This window comes from Rhinolophus hipposideros, assembly GCF_964194185.1.
Source record: "Rhinolophus hipposideros genome assembly, chromosome: 3".
NCBI classification, from domain to species: Eukaryota; Metazoa; Chordata; class Mammalia; order Chiroptera; family Rhinolophidae; genus Rhinolophus; species Rhinolophus hipposideros.
Genome location: NC_138049.1, coordinates 103,949,875 through 103,972,394, shown reverse-complemented (window position 1 = coordinate 103,972,394; position 22,520 = coordinate 103,949,875). Strand labels below are relative to the sequence as shown.

Below are 22,520 nucleotides of genomic sequence, written 5' to 3'. Positions count from 1 at the left end.
AAATTGACTCTCCAAAGCGCTTATACACTTTCCTTTCCTGTGCTGGGGATTGAAAAGCCATCTCTGAAATTGACTGGGTGACAGTCACTTTGAGGAGTTGGCATGGTGCCACGTGTTGAACCTCTGCTCTGTGCGGCCCCTTCAGACCAAGGATTGCAACGTGGTCGCCTCCAAGCTGATGTTCCTGTTGGATGACCTGCTCTGGGTGCTGACCGACTCGCAGCTCAAGGCCATGATGAAGTACGCGGAGTCACTGAGCGAGGCCATGGAGAAGTCCGCCCAGCAGAGGAAGAGCCTGGCCCCGGAACCTGTACAGGTAGGCGCGGCAGCTGCCCTGGCTGGGGCTGGGGAGATGGGCGGCTGGGCCTAATTCACACCAGCACAGGCGGGGTCTACACTTTATTTGGGGGACTTGTCATTTACTTCTAAATGTGCGTACGCTTTGCCTGGGCCTCTGATTTATTCATTTATTCTGTTCATTGGCTGCTTCCAGTGTGTCAGGTATACAGTGCTAGCCACCGGAGAGGCAAAGTAGAATAGCGTCTTGTTCCTGCCCTTGGAGCTCTCACTGTTTTGGAATCTGGATCCATAGACAAGTTCTTACGCTATGATGTAATAAGCGCTGCAGCAGCGGTAAACGCTACGCTGTAAGGGCACAGAGATGGGGCATCAGCTAGCCGGCTGAACGAGGGCATTTCGGGAAGACTTCCTGAGGACGTGTTTTAGCATCAGTCAGCTAAGGCCTGCGGAGGAAGAGCTTCGGGGGCAATTCAGATCTCAGAGCAGTCCTCGGACAGTTACTAGACTCATTATAATTAGCGTGTTGGGAACTTGTGTTATTTACGTGGGACATACCTCACTGGGTTACCAGGGGAACAGCCAGGAGAGGGAAGGAGCAGCTTGCAGAATTGTGGTTTTCTTCGGGCTGGACTAACTCTTTGAAAAAGCCTACAGAGCGGTCTCTCAGGGTCTGGACTTGCTGTTTTTCTGTCCCATTAGACCACCCCACCTGCTCCCAGTGCCCAGCAGTCCTGGGCCCACGCATTTGGTGGCAGCCAGGGCAGCAGCAGCAACAGCAGCAACCGCCTCAGCCAGTACTTTGAGAACTTTGATGTGAAAGAGTCGTCCTACCATCTGCTCATCTCCCGCTTGGACCTGCACATCTGTGATGACAGCCAGTCCCGAGAGCCAGGTAGCCCCTGAGGCCTGGGCCTGGGCTGGGTGGTCCATCAGTGCCTTCAGCTCCGGGCAAAGCCTGGGGAGGAAGGCTCTTTCCAGAGCCGGTGGAGACTTGGGTTGGCTTCCCTCCATCCACAGGCGTTCCTCGAGCCTCCGCCTTCTGCTGGTAGCTCTCTTTCTGTTAACGTAAGCGTGCTGTTCAGCCTTCAGGCAGCAACAGAACCGCCAGTAACACAAAAAATACGGATGCTGGGCTCTCCCCTCCCCCACGGAAGGCAGACTCTTCAAGGGTACAGCCCACGCAGTGCATACTTTTTTTCCCCTCTCTGCAAGTCCCTTGGGCAGTGCTGACAACTGGTGTGTTAGGAAAGTAAATTCTACTTTAGGAAACCTCAGAATTTTCATATTTTTGAGTCAGTTGAAATAATTATTGTGTAAGTGTGCTCTTCCCAAACAGAGAGGTTATGTCGTATTCTTATCTTGCTTTTACGTTCATTAGAGCAGTTGATATTACATATACATATACATTTATTCAGAATGGAAAAGGAATTGACTCATTTCTTTTCTTCATGAACCTTGGGGAAATCATTTAACTGCTTGCTTAACCTCTTTGAGTTTCTTTATTTGTGAACTTGAGTTACATTCTGTTTTGTTTACCTCAGGTTGTTGTCAGGCTCAAATGAGATAATCTACTGAATTTTGAGGACCTTAATTATAGGCAGATATTAAGTATTATTCTGATGTCTGTTTTTTCAATATTCTGTCTGTTTTCTGTCTATACTTCCCTTTGCCACCAGTTCTTGATTTTAGATGCCCTCGTATGGTAGATTTGTCTTTTGCTGCCTTATTCTCTCTGAAGGTTATGTTTGCCTCTTAATGAGACGGAGTCTAACTTTCCTTGGGGGTAGGAAAGTTTTCTTTTCCTCCTTTTCTTTTCCTGCTGGCGCACCAAACAGCATTGCCTCTCTTGCTTGGCTATTCCTTGGTCTTGAGGTGACTTCAGCCCCCCTCTACTCCCACTGAGAGCCAAAAGGAACAGTGACAGCATAAAGATTGTTTTTGCCACCACAGGGAATAAATTGCTCACTGGTTTGCCACCCATTCATTTTGGAAGTTCTTTGTTAAAATGATTATTATTTTGTTTGGTTGTTTCTTCCAACTGTTACTCTAAAGGCTCTGTTTTGTTTGTTTTGTTTTTAGTCCGCTCAGAAGCCTTTGTTAAAGATACATTATTGGGAGTTTCATCCTCTTGCTTGATGAGGGGTGTAGAGCACTGTCCTCTTCATGTGGCAGGGTCCTGTAATCCCACTGTGATGTGACTGTAGCCTTCCCTGCAGCCCTTGATTTATTAAACAAAATTAATCTATTTGGTGGAATTTATGGAAGTTTTTGATGTGACATTTTTAGATGGGGATAACTCCTAGCCTACCACTCCCAGGTGAGGTATGTGATAGTTCTTGGGACTTTGGCTCGTCTCCTGGGGTTCAGGGAGAAAGGGGAAGGGAGAACCAGGTGGTGCACAAAGGGCTTTAAGATTCTCTGGAGTTGTTCTGTCCAGTATGGTAGCCACTAGTCACATGTGACTTGGACACTTGAAATGTTGACTGATCCAAACTAAGATTTCTGCAAGTGTAATGTACACATAGGATTTTGAAGTTATACTAGCCGGCCCAGTGGCTCAGGTGTTTGGAGTGTCACGCTCCTAACCCCAAGGTCGCGGGTTCGATTCCCACATGGGCTAGTGAGCTGCACCCTCTACAGGTAAGAGTGTGAGCAATAGCTCTCCCTGGAGCTGGGCTGCGGTGGGCAGCCGGAGGTTGGCGTGAGTGGCCTGGAGCTGCCGTGGGCTACCGTGAGTGGCCGACCAACCGGCAACCGACTGCCTCAGCCGGGGGTGAGCGCAAGGCTCATCATACCAGCATGTGTCCTACAACTAGACCGAGAAACAATGGCTTGAACTGGAGTGGAGGCGGGGGAGGCGGAAGAAGGGGGGAAAAAAGATATAGTACAAAAATATAGTGTAGAATACCTTGAAAATTATTTTCATATTGTTTACATGTTGAAAGGGTAAATAATATGTATTATTAAAATTAATTTCATTTAAAAATATTTTCATGTGGCTACTAGAAAATTGAAAATTATGTGACTCACATTGCATTTCTGTTGGGTAGTATTGCTTTACAACTCTGTCAAGCATAGTAGCCACTAGCCACATCTGGCTATTTAAATTAAAATTACACACAGTTAAGTGAGTTCCTCATTTCTACCAGCTACATTTCAAGTACTTGATATAACCCCAGGGTATTTCCCTTCACCCTAGTAAGGGGAGGGAGTGGAAGTGCAGAACAGGGTAGGTCAGACAATACGTAAATGTAGACTAATATCCCCTACTTTTACAGTTCTTAGAGTCTAGTTGGAGAGATAAGATAGAAACCTGGAAAATTCATTAAGAATTTCATGTAAAGTCAAGATAAACATAATACAATATTTCACTTATTGCTAAAAGTTCCAACTTACCTACAATTTTCTGTTTATTTTACAGTGCTCTTGTTAATACAATATTTTTATAGTCCATGGTATTTTGTATGTATAGTATATAATGATTGTCTAATACACAGCTTTTGCTGTGAGGCCCAGATGTGAAAGGAAATAACGGACCCTGTTTTTTGGGGAATCTGGCTGACACCTCTCCAGGTGTTGTGATGTATTGTGCAGCAATATAGATATTGTTAGGATTGGGGGACCCAGTCAATCAAGGTTGTAGAACATGTCTGCGGGAGACCTAGGATTAGAATTCCCAAATCCTGAGTTTTACGGTTTCTTTTGCCTTTCTGGAAATCTGGCAGTCATTTACAGAGACAGTAGAATGTACATTTTTGATCTTTCAGAGCATGTCTATTGACTGTTGCAACTCGAAAGAGGGGGGACTCGGTTTTGCAAATCACCTGACATCATGGTCTTTTAGGGAACTGTGTCAGTCCCTCAAGAGGACTTTTAATGCTTCAAGTCATATTTAGACTTCTTTGTTCCTTCTATTGGTGTTCACCTTTGTTTTTCTTTTATAGGTGTCTCTGCAAATAGACTCATGGGTGGTGCCATGCAGCTTACCTTCCGCAAGATGGCATTTGACTATTACCCCTTCCATTGGGCAGGTAGGAGATTTTTTTTATTATTAGTTTCAGGTGCACAAGACAAGGTACTACTTAGACGTTCATCATTTATATCCCTCACACTGTGGACCCCCCACCCCCCAGGTAGGAGATTTCTGAATGGGGAAAGTTCTAACATGGCCCAGGTATTGAGAACAGATTTCTGGGTTCACCCCTGACTGCTCAGCAGGAAGGTGCGAGGGATTGCAGCACAGGAGGTATTGGAAATAACTCTCTTCAAGAGGAATCTTCTGGAAACTTTCAGGGTCCATTAATTGATGATTCTTTATCAGTGATGAGAGGAAGAAGGGAGGGAAGGCAGTGCCTGAGGTGTTGCTTTTGATTCTACCCTCTGCCCCTTATTTCTGCTGGATTTAGAGCCTCCTCAGTAGTTTATGGTCAAAGATGGCAGCAGTCAGCAGCTGGTCTTCAGGAATCTCAGGGAAAAATCACGTATGGAATCCAGAAGAACTTGAGTGCTCTCACTAAATAATTTGTACTTATTCCAGAGAATTCTGGATTGGGGCTGAGGGATCGGTTTCTGAACTATGACTAGACCAATGTAAAGGAAAAATTGGAACATTGGATCATAATCTTTTTGCTTCTCTATTGGATTAAAATCTTTTTGCTTCTCTATTGCACAGGCGATAGCTGCAAACACTGGGTACGGCACTGTGACGCCATGGAGACCCGAGGCCAGTGGGCCCAGAAACTGGTGATGGAATTTCAGAGTAAAATGGAGAAGTGGCATGAGGAGACAGGTCTGCAGCCTCCCTGGCACCTGGGGGTAGACTCTCCCTTCCGGAAGAAAGCAGGTAGGTTATGAGGAGCTGGAGGACGCCCATTGTAACCTCTTGCCATTTACCTTTGAATATCCAGTGGAGATAAAACACTGGACTGGCTTATCATCCCAATTTATTCCTAGCTAATTAATTATCCCAACCGTATCCCATGGAGAATCATCAGTGACTTTTTTCTGTACAGAGTCCTGTTTGTCCCCAGGGATAGCTGCAATGTTGAAGAGAGGTTGTCATCACCTCTGCTCGTAGGCTGTTCCCTTGATCTTAGGGCGAATATAATTTTCGAGTTCCATCCAGGAGCTACACAGTCTTAAGCCCTATTTCCTACATACAGCCTTAATGATCTTAGGATTTTTACTTCCTAATTCAGTTAATAATGGGAGTTGAATGTATCTGATTCTCTTCCCTGCCTTCTTTTTATTTAGATTCCTTCTCCAGTCCTCGAAAGAAGCCCCTTGAGAAAAGCCCCTGTCAGGGCCGCCAGGCTGCTTTCCGGCCTCCAGCGTGGCACCGCTTGCGCTCTAGCTGCATGGTCATCCGGGTGGATGATTTGGACATTCATCAGGTGAGGGCCCAGGACACGGAACGGGGTCGGAAAGGGCCTGGGCAGTTCATTTCGAAGGCAACCAGTGTGAATAAAGTTGTGGAATTGGGGGCTGTTTCCTTTACTCCTGGTGGGTCAACATTTGTCTGTCTCCCTCTTTGTAAAAAAATTTTTTTAAGATTTTTATTAAAATGTAGCTAACATACAATATTATATTAGTTTCAGGTGTACACCATAGTTATTCAACATTTATACACCTAAAGAAGTGGTCACCATGATAAGTCCAGCCACCATCAGACACTGTACCGTGCTAGCACAATATTATGGGCTATATTCCCCATGCTGTACATTGTATCCTTGTGACTTATTTGTTTTATACCTGGGCGTCTGTTTCTTTCTGAGCATAGTTGCTGAGATCAGAACTTGGCATTCTCCTAGTTTCCTCTGAATACCCTACTCCAAAGCTTCCATTGAAAAAACGAACTTGTGGATAGTGTTAGGCAGTGTTAGAATGCCTGGAACACGTGTAAAAGCACTATGCTCCTTGGGACGGACTTTAGAAGGGTGGTAGAAGAAAGTGAGGAAATTCTATTCTGGGTGCAGCATGGATGCTGATGGTCATTTGTGATTGTGTAGGTTTCTACAGCTGGACAGCCCAGCAAGAAGCCATCTACACTCCTTTCCTGCAGTCGGAAACTTCACAACCTCCCCACTCAGGTCTCTGCCATTCACATTGAGTTCACAGAGTATTATTTCCCAGATAATCAGGAGCTTCCAGGTAAGCATCAGAGCCGGGCATTTCTTACTGTCAAGTGTATGCTCTTCCCATTTGTCACCCTCGGGGCCACGAGGTGTGTTCTCATTTGTTGTTAGGAGTTTTGGGGGTGTGAGTTTAGCACACCTTTGTTAAAAACTCACCCTGTATAAATATGTGCATTTGCTTTCTTGGTAGTAAAATGAATATTAGCTGGTAAGTAGGCGTCCAGTTGCTACTTTGTACATGGTCATTCTGTTTTTCTCTGCTTTCCAGTTCCCTGTCCCAATCTCTACATTCAGTTAAATGGTCTGACATTTACTATGGATCCTGTCAGCTTGCTCTGGGGAAATCTCTTTTGCCTGGATTTATACCGCAGCTTAGAGCAGTTCAAAGCTATCTACAAACTGGAAGCTTCAAGCCAAAAAGACGAACACTTGGACATCCGACTGGATGCCTTCTGGTTGAAGGTAGGGAGACAGTGGGATTTTATTCCCTGTGGGCAGGTACAGCTGCATTTCTCCCATTGCTATAATCCAGGGTTCTGCTCTGTCCATTTGATAGAAGTAAGAAAACCAGCTTCTCAGCCCAAATGGTCTTCCGTGTGTGTATTAATGGTGGAGTGTGGAGATTCTCTGATGGCCATTCTGAATGGGGTTTCATTTTCTCTCTGAAGGTGAGCTTCCCGCTGGAAAAGAGAGAGCAGGCTCGGTTGCATCGGCCGCAGGCCCTCGTCTTCTCTGCAGCAGGCATGACTGCCACCAACACACGTCACGCCCCACACTGCAGCTGTCCAGACCTCCAAAGTCTCTTCCGGGGTTTTGCTGCTGCCGAGTTCTTTCATTCCAATTATGTTCACTTTCCCAAGGTTCCAGGTGGCTTTAGCCTTCTGCACATACTGTTTTTGCATCATGCCTTCCAGATGGATTCCAGACTCCCTCAGCCTAATACTCTCCCTCCCCAGAGGCCCAAGGCTTCCCAGGATCTCTGGTCTGTCCACTTCCCCCAGATCTCCTTGGACTTTGAGGGAACAGAGAACTTCAAAGGCCGTACCTTGAATTTTGTGGCCCCCTTCCCCTTGTCCATTTGGGCCTGTCTCCCTGTCCGCTGGCAGCAGGAGCAGGCACGGAAGCTCCTTTCGGCCGCAGAAGGGAGGCTGAAACCATCCGCCAGCTTTGGCAGTCCTGTTCTGTCTGAGGCCCTTGCCCCTGACCCTATGTCCCATCTGAGGTCAAAGACCGAGCATGATTTGAAAAGCCTGTCGGGCCTTACGGAAGTCATGGAAATTCTGCGAGAAGGCAGTGGTGTTGTGGACAGCAAAGGGCCTGTGACCCAGCTGCAGGACGCAGCAGATGTCCACATGCTCGTCCACTCCCCGGCCCATGTCCGCGTGAGGCTTGACCACTACCAGTACCTGGCCCTGCTCCGCCTGAAGGACGTGCTGCAGGGTCTTCAGGAGCAGCTGACCAAGGACACCGAGGCCATGACTGGGTGTCCCCTGCAGGACCAGACAGCGTGCATTGGGGTCCTCTTCCCCAGTGCTGAGGTGGCTCTGCTCATGCGTCCTGCCCCTGGGGCTGCGGAAGCTGAGTCCGCAGGTTCAGGTACCACCAGCCTTATAGACTCGGAGCTGTCTCCTTCCGAGGATCCGGAGCTGAAGTCTGATGCCTCCTCAGACCAGGGCCCTACAAGCCCTGACAAGGTTCTGGAGGACAGTGGCATTGAAAATCGGGCCACGTCCCAGGATGGGCCACTGCCTCTCCCTAGCAACGGAGAGCTGCGGGACGCGGATTCTCTCACACAGCAGCTGGCGGGGAAGGGCCATGAGGCAGTGGATTCCCAGCAGGCCAAGAGGCTGAGCAGAGACCAAGCCCCCAGCGGCAGGGATTCCGCTGTGAATGGACAGGGCGAGCTTACGCCTTTGAAGAACATGGAGGGAGAACTGTCAAGTGCTATTCACATGACCAAGGACGCCACCAAGGAGGCCCTGCACGCCACCATGGACCTCACCAAGGAAGCTGTGTCCTTGACTAAGGACGCCTTCAGCCTGGGCCGAGACCGCATGACCTCCACCATGCACAAGATGTTGTCCCTGCCCCCAGCCAAGTGAGTGAGTCCCGCCTCCTTCAGTCACCCGGTCTCTTCTTCCAGGCCGGGGTCGGTGGGCGTGCGGCCGTCCCGTGTGCACAGTTAGACTAGGAAGTGCCACAGCCCAGGGGCCTGCACAGGACGGCCCAGTTCACGTAGCAAAGCCCTTAGTGTTCAGAGCGGCCTGCGGGGCAGTGGAGGCGTTTTCAGGCTGCGTGGAGGAGACAGGCACCAATTGGAGAGACTCATTTTTAGGCTACATCTAATTCTGAGATAGGGGAGGAACCGGAAATGGCCATAAAATAACACAGAAGCCCGTGGATTTTCACATGCCTCCACATACCATAGCCTGTTCTTGGGCAGTTTTCCAGTCAACATTTATTGCTTCTTAGGATCTAATTATCTCCTCTTTCACCTATTTCCTGTTACTGATACAGACGTGCTGAGTCAGAATAATAATACCTGGTATCTGTGATATTTCATTCTGCTCACTGGCCTCTCAGGTAAAATTCGTTTGACTTGATCCCCACAGCAGCCTGGTGAGGTAGCTACAGAAGTTTGTATCCCTAGTTTGTAGCTGAGTAAACAGGCTTCAGAGAGGATGGTCCTATGAATCCTGTATTGCAGATAGAAACCTGGGGCTTCGGCCTTGCTCTTTCTGGTACACCTTGTCGGCGTCTGCCCCAGTGCTGAAGGAGGAATTTCATCCACTTGTTCAGCAATATTATTTGAGCCATATTGTGTGCCAGGCTCTGTGTTAGACACTGGAGATACGGTAGGAAGTAAGCAGAAAGACAGAAAAGGTGCAGATGTTTCCATTGGGTGCCTTGTCGTTTTAGGAAAGTTAATGAAGACTATGTGAAATCTTTGCTGGGATCCTTTGTGGTTTGGGGACCATGGTATGAAGACCAGTGACGTTAGAGCTTTTGTCTAAGTGGATTGTCTTAAGTGGGTCTCTCAGCATTGCCTGTGGGTGTGCTAGTACCTGCTGGTCATAAGTAGTCTAGGAAGAAGGAGAGGGGAAAACTTAAAGGGGTGCATGATACAATAATTCAACATTTACTGAGTGCTTTTTATGTGTCAGGTACTGTCCTAAACATTTACAATGTTAACCCATTGAATTCTTGTAACAACCCTATAAGGCAAGTACTAATAGCACCCCCATTTTACAGATGAGGAAACTAAGGCTCATAGAGTCATAGAGGTAAGAAAGATCATACAACTTGTGAGTGGTGGGGTGAGGATTGAAAGCCTAGACTCCCTGTCACCCAATGTGCTGCCTTTTCTACATGGGGAAGTTGGGAAAAGATGGGATAAGAGGAGAGGTGGAAAAGAGAGAAGAAAGGTGTGTGATACCAGCTCTTTTTCAAACACCAGCAATGACTGCCAACTGCGCAGGCTAATGGCCGTTTCTCAGTCCTCCTTACCCTGACTCCTCTAGGGCTGTCACCCCTTCCGTCAGCTCCTCCTGAGTGGGTGTGACCCCGCCTGTCAGCTCCTCCTGAGTGGGTGTGACCCCGCCCAGTTACACTTCCCAAGGAGGGGTCTTCTTTTTCCTTGGCTGCTTCCTTCTTCCTTTTATCCTATAAATGCGAAAACAGAACTAGGCTGGCCATATTCTCATCCCCCTTGGCATAATTTTTAGTTTTTAAATTATAAAAATGGTTGTGTTCATTTTGTTGGCAATGTAAAAAATAGAAGAATACAGAAAACATAAAAGTTGCTTGTAATAACCAATCCAGAGATAGCCACTATTTACATTAGGATGTATTTTCTTCCAACTTTTATACATATATTTATGTATCCGTGTGAATGCTTATATGTGTATACACATGTAATATACACATTGTTTTTACAATAATGGGATTACAATATTTCTATAGAATATAGAAAATTCCCAGTTTGATTCACTTAATGTTTTATTGTGAATATTTTCTCATTCATTAGGTATTTGTGTGCGTCATTTTTAATTGCTCTATTCTAGCAAACGGATATATCATGATTTATTCATCCATTCCACTATCTAAATGGGGGTCATTTAATCTGTTTCCAGTTTTCCTCAGGTAGAACCAATGTTGTGTTAAATGTCCTTATTTTGGTGAACATTACTCTTTATGCATATTTAAATCTTTAGAATAAAAGTCTAGAAGTAGAATTATTGAGCCAAACACTACAAACATTTTTAAGATTCTTGATGCATTTGCCAAACTTTCAGAAGGTTTATATCATCAGTCTGTGCATTTGAATACTTTCTCTCTGTTACTTTACCCGTTTCCTTACTTCTGCTGTAGTCCGTATTTTTGGTCCTGACTTCCCTTCCCTACTTTTCACTGAAAACTCTACTGCACGTCTGGAACCTCCCATGTATAGAACGAAATTCCGTACCCCTCCCCAGACGACTTCTTGCCTTTTTTGTAGCGTCAGTCTGCTCATTCAAGCTCTCCATTCGAGTTCTGCCTCTCCAAGTCGTCTGTCAGGTTCTGACCACAATTCCTAGAGCAAGGATTCTCAGTATAAGCCTGCTTCATAATCACCCGGAGGGCTTGTTAACAGCATGGCTGAGCCGGGAGTTTTCCCGCAAGGCCACCACTGAGGCTGAGGCTTCTAACAGGATGACACTTGTGTGCGCTGCTCCACGCAGGCTCACGTCAGTTTTTCCTGTCTGTTCCCACAAGTCCACTATTTAAAAAAACTATTAATTGATTTCCTCATTGGAAGTCTTTCCCTTCTAGCTTGTTTGAAAACGCCAGGTCAAACTTCTTAAAGCACAGGTGTGATCTTGTTCTTTCCCTGCTCTAAAACCTTCAGGCCTTTTCTTTATAGCCCCTGAATTTAATTGAACTTTTTAGTGTGATATATCCACATGGTACTTTACAGTTATTATGCTATATCTACGTGGCACTGTACAGTTTTTTTTTAATAGACTTTATTTTTCAGAGCAGTTTTAGGTTCATAGCAATACTCAGCAGAGATTTTCATTTTTCAGAGCACTTTCATATATAATCTTTTGTCCAGGGTTTTCCATAATCTGTCTGTAACCCATGTAGTAAAGTGAAAAAAGTACTTAGTAAGAAGGGAGGAGACTTGGGTTTTTCTTAATTCTACCTTTAACTGTGACCTTGAATCAGTTTCTTCATCTGTAAAATGGGAAGGTTTTTAAAGGCTTCTTTTTACTATCTTATGCCTTTCTAACTTTATCATCCACTGCTCCCCCCAACAAACTCTATTCGGGTCAAGCTACTTACTGTCTCTAAAAGTACCTTTTGTTTTCTTTGCTTATGCTCTTTCTTCCCCATAGAATGCCCTCTTCCCTGTCTCTTTCATCATCCTTCAAGGACCAACTCAAATGCCACCTCCTTCCACAAAGCAGTTCTTGAACCCCTTCTCCTTCTCTTTTCCCCTCTTTACTATAGCCTGGCCTTTGGCTTGTTCCTCTGTCCCTCTCGTATGGTGTGTGTAACGTACTCCCATGTAATGGTATGTGTGTATGCGTCTCCTCTCTCCTGGCAGATTGTAAGTTCTTTGAGGACAAGGGTGTCTTATTGGCCCTTTATTCATCCTCCGCCTCTACCCTGTGCCTAATATGGTGCCCTGTGTGCAGAAGTTATTCAGTAAATACTTGTGGAGTGAATGTGGGTGGCTTTGGGGGCCAATCATTAGCACCAGGGCTCTGGGTAGTTGGTTTCTTCTCTATAGGGGATGACCTTAAATAACCTTGACATTTAATGTTGATATGGGAGAGCTGCTTATGCAGTTTGAAATGCTGGAATATGAGCGTTCAGAAAGGCCAGCTGTGGGAAAATGGTGTGACCCCCTGTAGAGGGCGATAGTAGACATCAAAGTTGGTGTATGCAATAACTGTCTTGGCTGAAACGGATGGGTATTGCAAGGGGAAAGATCAACGTTTCCTAAACCACACTTGTGAATTTTGCTTTTGTCTTTTAAACAGGGAGCCCATGGCCAAGATAGATGAGGGGGTGGCAGCCCCAGTGAGTGGAGGTTCTGCCCGACTCCGATTTTTCTCCATGAAGAGGACGGTATCTCAGCAGTCATTTGATACTGTCTCGTTGGATAACAGTGGCCCTGAAGACCGGATTTCAGTGGACAGCGACGGTAGCGATAGCTTCGTCATGCTTGTGGAGTCTGGTAAGTGGAGGCGGAGCCAGGCAGCGTCGCACAAGTCCGGAGCTTCTGTCTGCTGCCTCTTTCCAGACTGGCAGGATGCAGAAGGAGCTCACATTGGATAAAATCGACATTTTCTTAACCAAAACCAAAACAAGGAAATTGTAATGGGTTTGTGGCTCTAGCTTTGTCCCCACATCTTCTAGGTTACTGGTGAGTGCTTGACCTTTATCACAGACTGAGACTCGGACCAGAGGAGAGCGCCAGTCCTGCAGCCACGCAGCTGTGTCTGTAGGATTGCTCTTGGGGCTGGTGTCACGGGTGTGTGTTTGTTGTCTGCTTGTTTTCCTTTTCTTCTTTTTTCCCCCTAACTATGTGTTTTATTGTTGGAAAACAACTGGGATCTTTCTATCTAGGATAAAACGAAGAACTTTTAGGAATTAGATCAATTACCACTGGCAGATACACTGGTTCTTTCAGCTTATTGAAATGGAAACTTTTAAAATTGTCCCTTAAGAATGTCTAAATGGAAAGAAAATAGAGAACGTTCTGTTTCTTACGCCCATGTTTGATTTGTTATTATTTTTGACTTCTTATGGAAACTTTTAAGTATATAAAAAAGTAGAATCAAATAATGAACCCTCATATACCCATTAACTAGCTTCAGACATTACGAACTCATGGCCATTCGTGTTCCATACAGACTTCTGCCCACTTTCCTTCTTCCCATATTATTTTGAAGCAAATCCCAAGTATATCATTTCATCCATAAATATTTTCATTATGCATCTATAGAAAATATAGACTTTGAATTATGGTAAAAGACACATAAAATTACCATCTTAACCATTTTTTACCTATAATTCAGTTGCCGTTAAGTACATTCACATCATTGTGCACCCCTCACCACTGTCCATCTCCAGAACCCTTTTCATCTTGAAAAATGAAACTCTGACCCCATTAAATAGCAACTCCTCATTCCCGCCTCCAGCCCGTCAACCACCATTCCACTTTATGTCTCTACAAATTTGTCCACTCTGGGTACCTCTTATAAGTGGGCGCATACAGTATTTGTATTTTTGTGACTGGCTTATTTCATTTAATGTTATGCCCTCAAGGCTCATTCACATTGTAGCATGTGTCAGAATTGCCTTCCTTTTTAAGGCTGAATAATATTCTGCCGTATGTTTATACCACTTTTGTTTATCCATTTATCCATCCGTGGACACTTGAGATGCTTCCATTTACAGACTTTTAAAAGTTGGACCAAATACCATTACCACATTTTTAAATATTAACAATAATTTCTTAAATTCATCAAATACCTGGTTAGTCTTCACATTTTGTTGTCTCGTAAGTCTCATAAGTGGCATAAATGTTTTGTTTTATTTTCACAGTTGTCATGGTTCTGAGAGATTGTATTTGAACTGAATTTTTTGACTTTCAAACTCTTGCCGTCTTTCTTATGCAGAGCCTGGTCCAGACCCCCTCCCACTAGGATCTCTTCCAAACATCTTCGACAGTGCTGGTGTCCAGGGCAGCCCTGTTGGGGATGGTTATGGCCAGGGCTCACCAGAGGCCAACAGTTTGTTCTCGCCCAGTGGGGAAGACCTCAATCCTCACCCGGTCAGCTGCTCTACTTGCTTCTCTGCAGAGGGTGGGCTCTAGGCTGGAAGCGTGGGGCTCCACTAAGAGAGTCTTCTTTTACAGGTCTCAGTTCTGGTTCTGAAGGTGAATGAGGTGTCCACTGGGATTGAGGTACGTGGCGCGGACCTGACTATGGCCCTGCAAGCAGAGGAACTGACTGTCCAGCAGCTGGGCATCGTGGGACTCTGGCAGTTCTTGCATGGACAGTGCCCGGGTAAGGATGGGAACCGTTCCAGGAGAGCTGATGGCATGTTCCTGGGGCAGCCCCAGCTTAACTGCTCTTGCCACTGTATTCCAATGGCAGCCGCCCAGTGCCTTCGGCCCTTCTCTCCTGTAGCCATTAGGGGGAGGAAGAACTCCAGGGAAGCCTCCTCCTTGCAGGGAACTTCCTAGGGCTCATTCTGGAGCTTTTAGTAGACTGTTCTCCATCGTCATTTCCCACGTCCTCCTCAAGCTTATACACGAGGACAGTGGCCACTTGTTTGTTTATGTGGGAAATGTGGCTGCTAACATCAAACTACTTCTGACCAGGGAACTTCTGTCCTTCAGATTAAGGCCTTTGATGTGAATTATCATTCACATAAGAGAGGACAGGAAAAATCTGGGCTTGTGCTACAGGCTTTATTTTAAAAAATTATTTTTTAAAATATTGAGTAGATACTAAAGAATACTTAAAAAATATATGTAAGGCATAAACTAATAACAATACAAGAACCCATGTACCCACCACCTAGTTTAATAAATAGAACAGCACCATTAACTTTGAACTCCTGGGAACCCCTCTTCTGCCCCTCATCTGTCAGAGGGGATCATGAGGTCCTAAATTTTGTGTTTATTATTCTCTTGCTTTACTTTAGAATTCTTCCACATGTGTTTGTATCAATGTATTATTTAGCTTTACAGGTTTTTGAGTTTTTCTAAATAGAATTATAGTTTGTGTTTTGTGATTTGCTCCTTTCATGTAACATGCACGATATTCTTCAACTTCTTTTAGGTTGTGGAGTTAGCTATAATTCATTCATTTTCACTACTATATAATATTCTATTGTATAATATACTACTGTATATTATAGTATAGTATGTATACTATTGTATATATACTACTTTTTGCTTTTTTAAAAACAGCTTTATTGAGGTATAATTTACGTACTATGAAATTCACTCATTGTAAATGTACAATTTGACATATTTTAGTAAGTTTACAGTTGTGCAGCCATCACCCCGAAACTATCCCCTCTGCCCTTTACTATATTTATTTCAGTCTATTCTGAACAGACATTTGGGTTGTTTTCCGTTTTTTTGCTACTTCCAGTAGGGTTGCCTTGTATGTGTCTCCTAGTATGTTGGCGAGTTTCTTCGGGGTTATATTCCTGAGGCTATACTGTCTAGCTCATTGGGATAGGTATAGCTTTAACTGTACTTAGATAATGCCAATTTGTTTTCCTAAACGGTGGTACCAACTGGCAGTTATGTAAGTATATAACTTCCATATTCTTGGCTGCACCCGAGATTGTTCTTAATGGAGTTTTGAGGAGATGAGCATAGATCCTACTTGGCTTTGTCAGAGAGACTTGGCTTTATATGAGAGGATCAAGACACGAAGAAAGGAAGAGACGTTCAGATGTAGCAGAGTTGAGGGTTCTGTGTTTTCAGAGCTTTCCCTTGGCTGTTAGCAAGGCCGGCTTTTCATTGGTCCTTAACCTCCTCTCCACCTGGGCATTGTAGCCGAGTAGCTAAGCGCACAGTCGCAGTCGGGCTGCTTGCCTTCAAATCCTCTCCTTGCTACTTACTAGTTGTGCAACTCTGGGTAAGTGGTCCTCTGTGCCTTAGTTCCTTCGTCTCTAAGATGGGAATGAGTAACACTCTTGACATAGGGTTGATGAGAATACATATGAAATATATGTAAAGTGCTTAGAATAGTCCCTGACTGTTAATTCATTACTATGTTTTCCTTCTGTCTTCTCAAAGGTACAAACTTTCCGGAATCCTCCACTTTGAAGGCTGGCCACGTCAAGCCAGCTGTGGGCCTTCGCTTTGAGGTGGGGCCCGGTGCAGCTGTTCATTCCCCTCTGGCCACCAAGAATGGCTTCCTAGATTTGTTGCTTCGAGGCTGTGACCTTGAGCTGCTCACTTCGGTGCTCAATGGCCTGGGGCCCTTCTTGGAGGACGAGGAGATTCCCGTGGTAGTTCCCATGCAGATTGAGCTCCTGGACTCCAGGATCACCCTAAAGGTGAGAGGAACTTTTGGTTTTTACCCAAGACTTTGGCAAGGAATTCTGGCAGTGACAGCTGTTAACCTCTTGCCTTGTCCCCATAAAGGGTTGTGAAGATCACGTGAGGAGATGCACATTAGCATTTTTTGTCAGTGTTATGCACTTACATGGTGGAAAGTTCGTGAACTTAATTGTCCGCCTTCATATGCGTCGCTGTCAGCAAGTCCCGGGTCCAGGGTGGGAGACCTTGTCTCTAGCCCCGACCTTGCCTTCGGCCTGCAGCATGGCTGTGCGCAATCCCATTCGTTTATCTGATCCTCAGTGGCACCATCTCTAGAATGGGAGAAACTCAGTTGTGCCTCTCGCTTGTTGCAAGAGTGTATGGATAAACAGTGACGTAACTGTCCTTCGTACCGAATGGGAGAAACGTGGATTGTTACCTCAGTTGCTCTGCGCTGGTTGGGGGCATCACGCGGTTTCCTTCTTTCCTGTAGGATGATATCCCCCCTCTCTATCCGACGTCTCCAGGCCCGGTCCCCATCACTCTGGCCATGGAACATGTCGTGCTGAAGCGAGATGATGATGGTGTTTTCCATGTAGGCGGTGAGTTGGGCCTGTCAGCCTCCTGGCGTCTCGGTCTTTCTAATCCTGTAAAGGAATAAGCGACAACTAGGAATTGTCTGCATGTTGGCAACAGTTTGTCATTTAGAACCTTTACTTTTTTTTCCAGCTGCTGCTCATGACAGACCATCAGCTGAAGTACCTGAAAGTGAGAAGGGACAGCTCCCAAAAGAACAGGTGTCTTTGGTGCCCACAGAGGAGGCTTTTGGACAGCAGGTAAGGACCCAACTGCACAGTACATTTCCCGTAAGCCCTTAGGGGCTGGCATCGCAGAAGCTGGTAACCCAGAGGGCTGGGAAAGGTGCTTGTGCTGTCTACGGCGGGGTGGTGTGGGCGCCTGTCTCCCAGCAGCAGCTTCTAGCAGTGTGAACAGGATGCAGATTGGGCGCTGGAGGTGACTGGCTGCTGGTCACATATCCCACCCGTCTCTGTCCCCGTAACTGATGAGCTCTGACGAGGGGGTTAGGCTCCGGGAGAAGATCTAGTTGGCTTCTCTTGATCATTGACCAAACTTGTGGATTTTTCTGCTTGAATTCTTCCACCTTGTTCCCTTACTGTTTTTTTTTTTCCCCATTTTGCAAGGTGTGTTACCTTATTCATTAACTGTGAATTACTTATCGTTCCTCAGGTGAAAGAACTGCCTATCCTACAAAAGGAACTTACAGAAACTAAACAAGCCTTGGCCAGTGCCAACCAGGACAAAGAAAAACTTCTTCAGGAGATTAGGAAGTATAACCCGCTCTTTGAGCTCTGACAGCAGGAGCTCAGCCATCTGTGCCAAGGGGAGGAGACCACCAGCAGTAGCAACACCAATGACAGAACTCACCCTCCAGTGTTAAGATGTCGGCTGAGGACGCCAAGGGCCTGGGGAGTGCTCAGCTCACTCCTGGCGGCGTCCATTGTGCTAGCTGTTCTGACTCGGATGGAAGCCCAGGCAAAACATGACCACGTTCTAGGAAATGGGGGCAGCTTTGTGTGTGGCTCAAAGGTCATGTCTTGCCTGTATAGAGAGCACTGTGGTCCTCTGTACGTGAGGTAGAGCCATTTCACCGCCTGGTTTCAGGACAGAGACATTTGCTTCCCCAGCAACCTCTGTGAACGAAGGGAAGTACCCACCCCCTCAGTCACGCACAGAGCCAGCAAAGAGTGGATATCCCAGAGCTTCCGGTAGCAGACCTGGGAAGTCCCTGGCCTCAGCTCTGGCCATGGTAGTGGAGTGGAAGAGGAAATGGCCAGTGAGGTGGGAGCCAGGACAGGCACAAGAAGACGGGCAATTGGTTGGGACCCTGCCTTTTCTGGAAAGGGAACCGGCCTCATATCATCTCGGCTGAGATTACAATCAGATCTTTCAGGGTTAAGCTTCCTTTCTGTTAACGCTTTCATGATTGTCATGCTGTGGTAGAAAGTAAACAACAGTAGTGGCTCAGTTGTACCATCTTTCCCTGTGTATCACAATTTATTTGAAATGTAAGTCAAGAAAAAGAAGACTCCCTCTGAGCTAGGCTGAAGGCATGATGTGTAGCGATCCGTAAGGGAGCTCGATTCTGAGCCCTGCTGCCCGCCCGGAGTCCTCTCCCCCGTAGCCGCACCTCAGAGGTTAGCTCCTCTCTCGCCCGGGGTCCTGACACATCTTTCCCAGCACTACGACTTCCCACCAGCATCTCAGCCTGTGGCCTCTTCCCCTCCACCCCGCACCACTGTGGCTTTTAAAAATCATGTAATTTTGACTTAAGTAAAAAAGAGCAAAACAAGACACCCTTTCCACCCTGGCTAGGTTTGGCCCCTGCCCTATAAAAGAACAATGTCCCGCTTCTTTCTTTCCTATCTAATTCCATCCAGTCACGCTGTGTTGATTGGACAGACGTTCATCAGCTAACTCACCTAGAATTGGCAAGATGGTAAACTAGTGACTTGGTCGTCAGTAAAGTCTTACACGTGACCTATAGAAGGAGAGATAAAATGCCTTCCTTTATGGGAAATCACGCCTGACTTGCATAACATAGTTTTTTGAGGATAAAAAGAAACGTTCAGGAAGGGACAAGCTCTAATTTGTTCAGACTTTTAAGGAACCTTTGTCAAGTTCTTCATTAAGGCAATGTTAAAAGCATCAATTACTATGAGATTATGGGACTATTTTGTGATACTTAGGAAACAACTTAGAGGGTTAAGAATAAACATCTTTCTGGAGAGAATGTTAACAGAAGTTTCCTACTGCTTGATGCTTGGCTTAACCTTATTTAAGATTTTTATACATACCCTGAACAATGCAATCAAATGTTACTACTGCCAGGCATTGAAAGGTAAACCAGAAGAGACTGAAAAAAAGCAAAACTGCACAAGGGCCACAAGCCGGCCTGTGACTACTCAGGAAAAGTACAGGTGAGGGTAGGTGGAGGGAAGTGTAAGGTAATGCACTTCCGGAAGAATCAGCCGCTCTGTTAGAACTCGGGAGGGAAGCCTAAGCATTGCCGAGAGGGAGGCCAAGGCAGCTGCATCAGCAGATCGGGCACGGACACAGCACAGGGACGGGACCTCACACTCAGCTGTGATGAGGTCTTCAGTTCCTGGCGACCTTCCGTACAAAATGCGTGGTGAAGGGAGGAAAGGCCCAGAGAACAGCAAAAATGATGAGGGGGCGAGGTACTTAGATGAGGACACACCACACCTTTAAAATAGTGACTCCAGTTCTGGGGAGAGGGAGGCTGAGGGTAGTGTGAAATCAAATACCCAGTCAAGAGGAAGGACGCGAGCCATCACCAGGTCCTGAAATCCTCCTCGAGGGCCCTACCTCATTGTCTCAGGTTAAAGAAAGCACTTCTCGTAGCACATCAGAAACTTACGGAGCTCATCGTCCAAGAAGAGGTACAAGAAGAAGGTTTCAGAGGAGTCCTTGTATGACTTAGGCCTCCTGAGAGGAATTATAGACGGGTTATTTTTGGTGAAATACAACCGAGAGGGTAATTGTGTCCCTCCACAAACTCCCCTTAATGCTTCTTTGAAAGGCAGAATGGTGAGCAAAGTGGATTGTGGGTTGTCTCAAACTATGGCATTTCTGATGACATTGCAATTATTCAAGCTTAGGCTCACCTGAATTGGCTTAAAATCACACTGATTTTCATCCCTCCCTCTCCTCCGTGACCCGCTGTATCCCTCTGGCAGCCCTCCACGCAGAGAACATGTCTGATACACCTGCACTTAAGCTTGTGCTTGGCGGGCGGCAATGGAAACAAATCCGGGAAACACCGAGGCTGAGCCGTGGAACAGCCAGAGCTCAGTCAGCTTTCTGAGCTCCTGGAGCGCCTGTGTGACAAGTGGAGCCCTAGAATTTCGGACTTCCATTATCTGGCAGCTTTGGCCATTGTGTCTTGAAATCCAGCCTCAGGAAATGTGGTAGGGTCATTGTCCCATGGGATTTGAGTAAAAATCTTGTGTAGTAACTTCATACTTCCATTCAATGGGGGATGGAAGATGTTTTTTCTCATAATGAAGAAATGTGAACTGGTTGGTCCTCAGGATAAATGTAAAGGAAAAAATGGAAGGGAAAAAACTAGTCTCAGCTGCTGTGGACTGCTTACGATTTCTGCCTTGGAGCCATAAGACTCTTGTTTCCTCTGTGAACAAGAAATTATAATACCTCAAGAAAATGTCTGGAGTCCTGGCACCACTATCCCTCGAAGACTTCAGCCACTGCACATCGTCATTTCAGCTATGAAACATTTACAGCTATGTCATCTGTGATTGTCCAGGTTTCCTGTTTACATGGATGCACTGGAGATACTTTGATGCATACGGCCTGGTTTACAGCTCTCTTAGCTGAGCTGCAGAGATGCTTAGCAATGTCAAATTGTGTTTTTAACTTACTGGAATAATTAACCTAGTTTCTTTGACTTAAGACAGAAAGCGCGTGGGTTCTATTCTTGTGATGGCTGCTTTTTGCTGTGTATTTAATCTGACCCTGATTTACCCTTTATCATGGTTCTAAAAGGAATGGTTCCTGAGCATGGAATATACAAGGGGTAAACACCACCCCTCAGAAACCCCATAACTTAAGTGCTTCCATTTGACCCACTTACATTCGATTCCCCTTAGGCTAGTTCAGGAGGGTAGGGGGAAAAGAAGGTAGTTTGAAGTGATATGGGAACTTTCCATTCCAAACCTTTACACTAAGGGTTTGTGTTTCACTCTCTCTTAATACTTGCCTAAACTTCGAAAATCAGTTCTAGTAGCATAGAACTATGGAAACAACTGTACAAGCTAGTAGGACATCTGGTTATTTGGGAACTACAAAAGCTGTGCCATTGCCTTGTGATTTACCACGGTTATTATTAAGTGTGCCAAGAGATTCCGGTGTGATGGACTATCCTCTCACCTAGATCGATGGCTCCCCCACCTTCTGCTAGAACAGCAATGTTCCCGTTCACCTCTGGGTAGGTATGGACAGTACTTATTATTGAATGAGGATTATTTCCCCCACTTATTAAAACAGACACGAGGTGAAACACTTGGATAATCTTTAACTGGGAGGCTTTGCTAGATGGCCACACTTGGGATGTGGACTTTCTCTCTTGTTATTTGTTAAGTTTCAGCCTTACCCAATGTCTCAAATTGCAATAAGTATAGTTCCTATAACCGTTTAAAAAATTCCTGTTAGAGCTGAGAGAGTATCTACTTTTTGGGTTTTTCCCCCAGTTTATTAGTTTTTGGTTAAGATTTAGCCTGAGTCTTAACAGCATTTCTTTGTGGCACGCCCCACTGAAGTGCTTCTCCCCTGGCTAAGTGCATGTTTCAAGCCACGAATTTTCATTTAAGATATACAAGTCAGATTTGCCCAACTTTGAGTCCAAGCTGTTTCCCCCCCTCGCAGGGTGCTAAACAGAATTGGAATCTTTACTAAGACATGCTCAGGAAAGCTTCAAAAGAGAACAGCTTCAAAAGCCTTTTCCCTATGACACTGAATGAGAGAAGAATTCTTGGGGATTGCCAATTAATACTGTAGCCTTATTACTGCTAATCACTGTCAATAAAAGGTCACTTCATTCCCCTCTATTTGAGGAAAACAATGAGAATGTATCTGATGAACTGGAATACTGGTCAGTATTGGGAAATTTTAACGTTGCAATATCTAATCGAACCTTGAGTGTACTGGTTCTGTGAACCACCTGAAATAAAAGCAAATTAAACTTGTCACACAGTATTGGTTGTGATGTATATGTTTATAGGAATCTGAAATGTATGGGCTTTTACATTGCTTCTAAGTATTTTACTTACACTTATGAGATAAAATTTTAATGGCTCTAGTAGAAAATAGAAAGAGCTCAAATTTTCACAAAAAACCCAAGACCAGTTTTACTCTGACACCAAACAAAGAATGATGAACTCCCCTGCATTCCAACCAGTTAGACA

At 45.5% G+C, this 22,520-nt stretch overlaps 1 protein-coding gene across 2 annotated transcripts in view; it reads left to right on the top strand.

Moving 5' to 3' along the window:
- BLTP3A (bridge-like lipid transfer protein family member 3A) overlaps positions 1 to 22,307 on the top strand; it is a 52,770-nt gene extending 30,463 nt beyond the window's left edge. Inside the window, exons 7-21 of one of the 2 annotated variants that reach the window (XR_013992972.1) lie at positions 146 to 316; positions 1,000 to 1,192; positions 4,245 to 4,331; positions 4,973 to 5,143; positions 5,554 to 5,693; positions 6,309 to 6,450; positions 6,703 to 6,896; positions 7,103 to 8,532; positions 12,464 to 12,660; positions 14,108 to 14,262; positions 14,347 to 14,497; positions 16,252 to 16,514; positions 17,025 to 17,099; positions 17,227 to 17,333; positions 17,746 to 19,424. Coding sequence is in view for 1 of the 2 variants with exons in the window: in XM_081043199.1 (XP_080899325.1) it covers positions 146 to 316; positions 1,000 to 1,192; positions 4,245 to 4,331; positions 4,973 to 5,143; positions 5,554 to 5,693; positions 6,309 to 6,450; positions 6,703 to 6,896; positions 7,103 to 8,532; positions 12,464 to 12,660; positions 14,108 to 14,262; positions 14,347 to 14,497; positions 16,252 to 16,514; positions 16,991 to 17,099; positions 17,227 to 17,333; positions 17,746 to 17,871 (3,636 nt within the window). In the remaining variant the exon portion in view is untranslated. Of the gene's footprint in view, positions 1 to 145; positions 317 to 999; positions 1,193 to 4,244; positions 4,332 to 4,972; positions 5,144 to 5,553; positions 5,694 to 6,308; positions 6,451 to 6,702; positions 6,897 to 7,102; positions 8,533 to 12,463; positions 12,661 to 14,107; positions 14,263 to 14,346; positions 14,498 to 16,251; positions 16,515 to 16,990; positions 17,100 to 17,226; positions 17,334 to 17,745 lie in introns of both variants that reach the window. The other variant, XM_081043199.1, reaches the window with a different exon arrangement.
- The last annotated feature ends 213 nt before the right edge of the window (positions 22,308 to 22,520 follow it).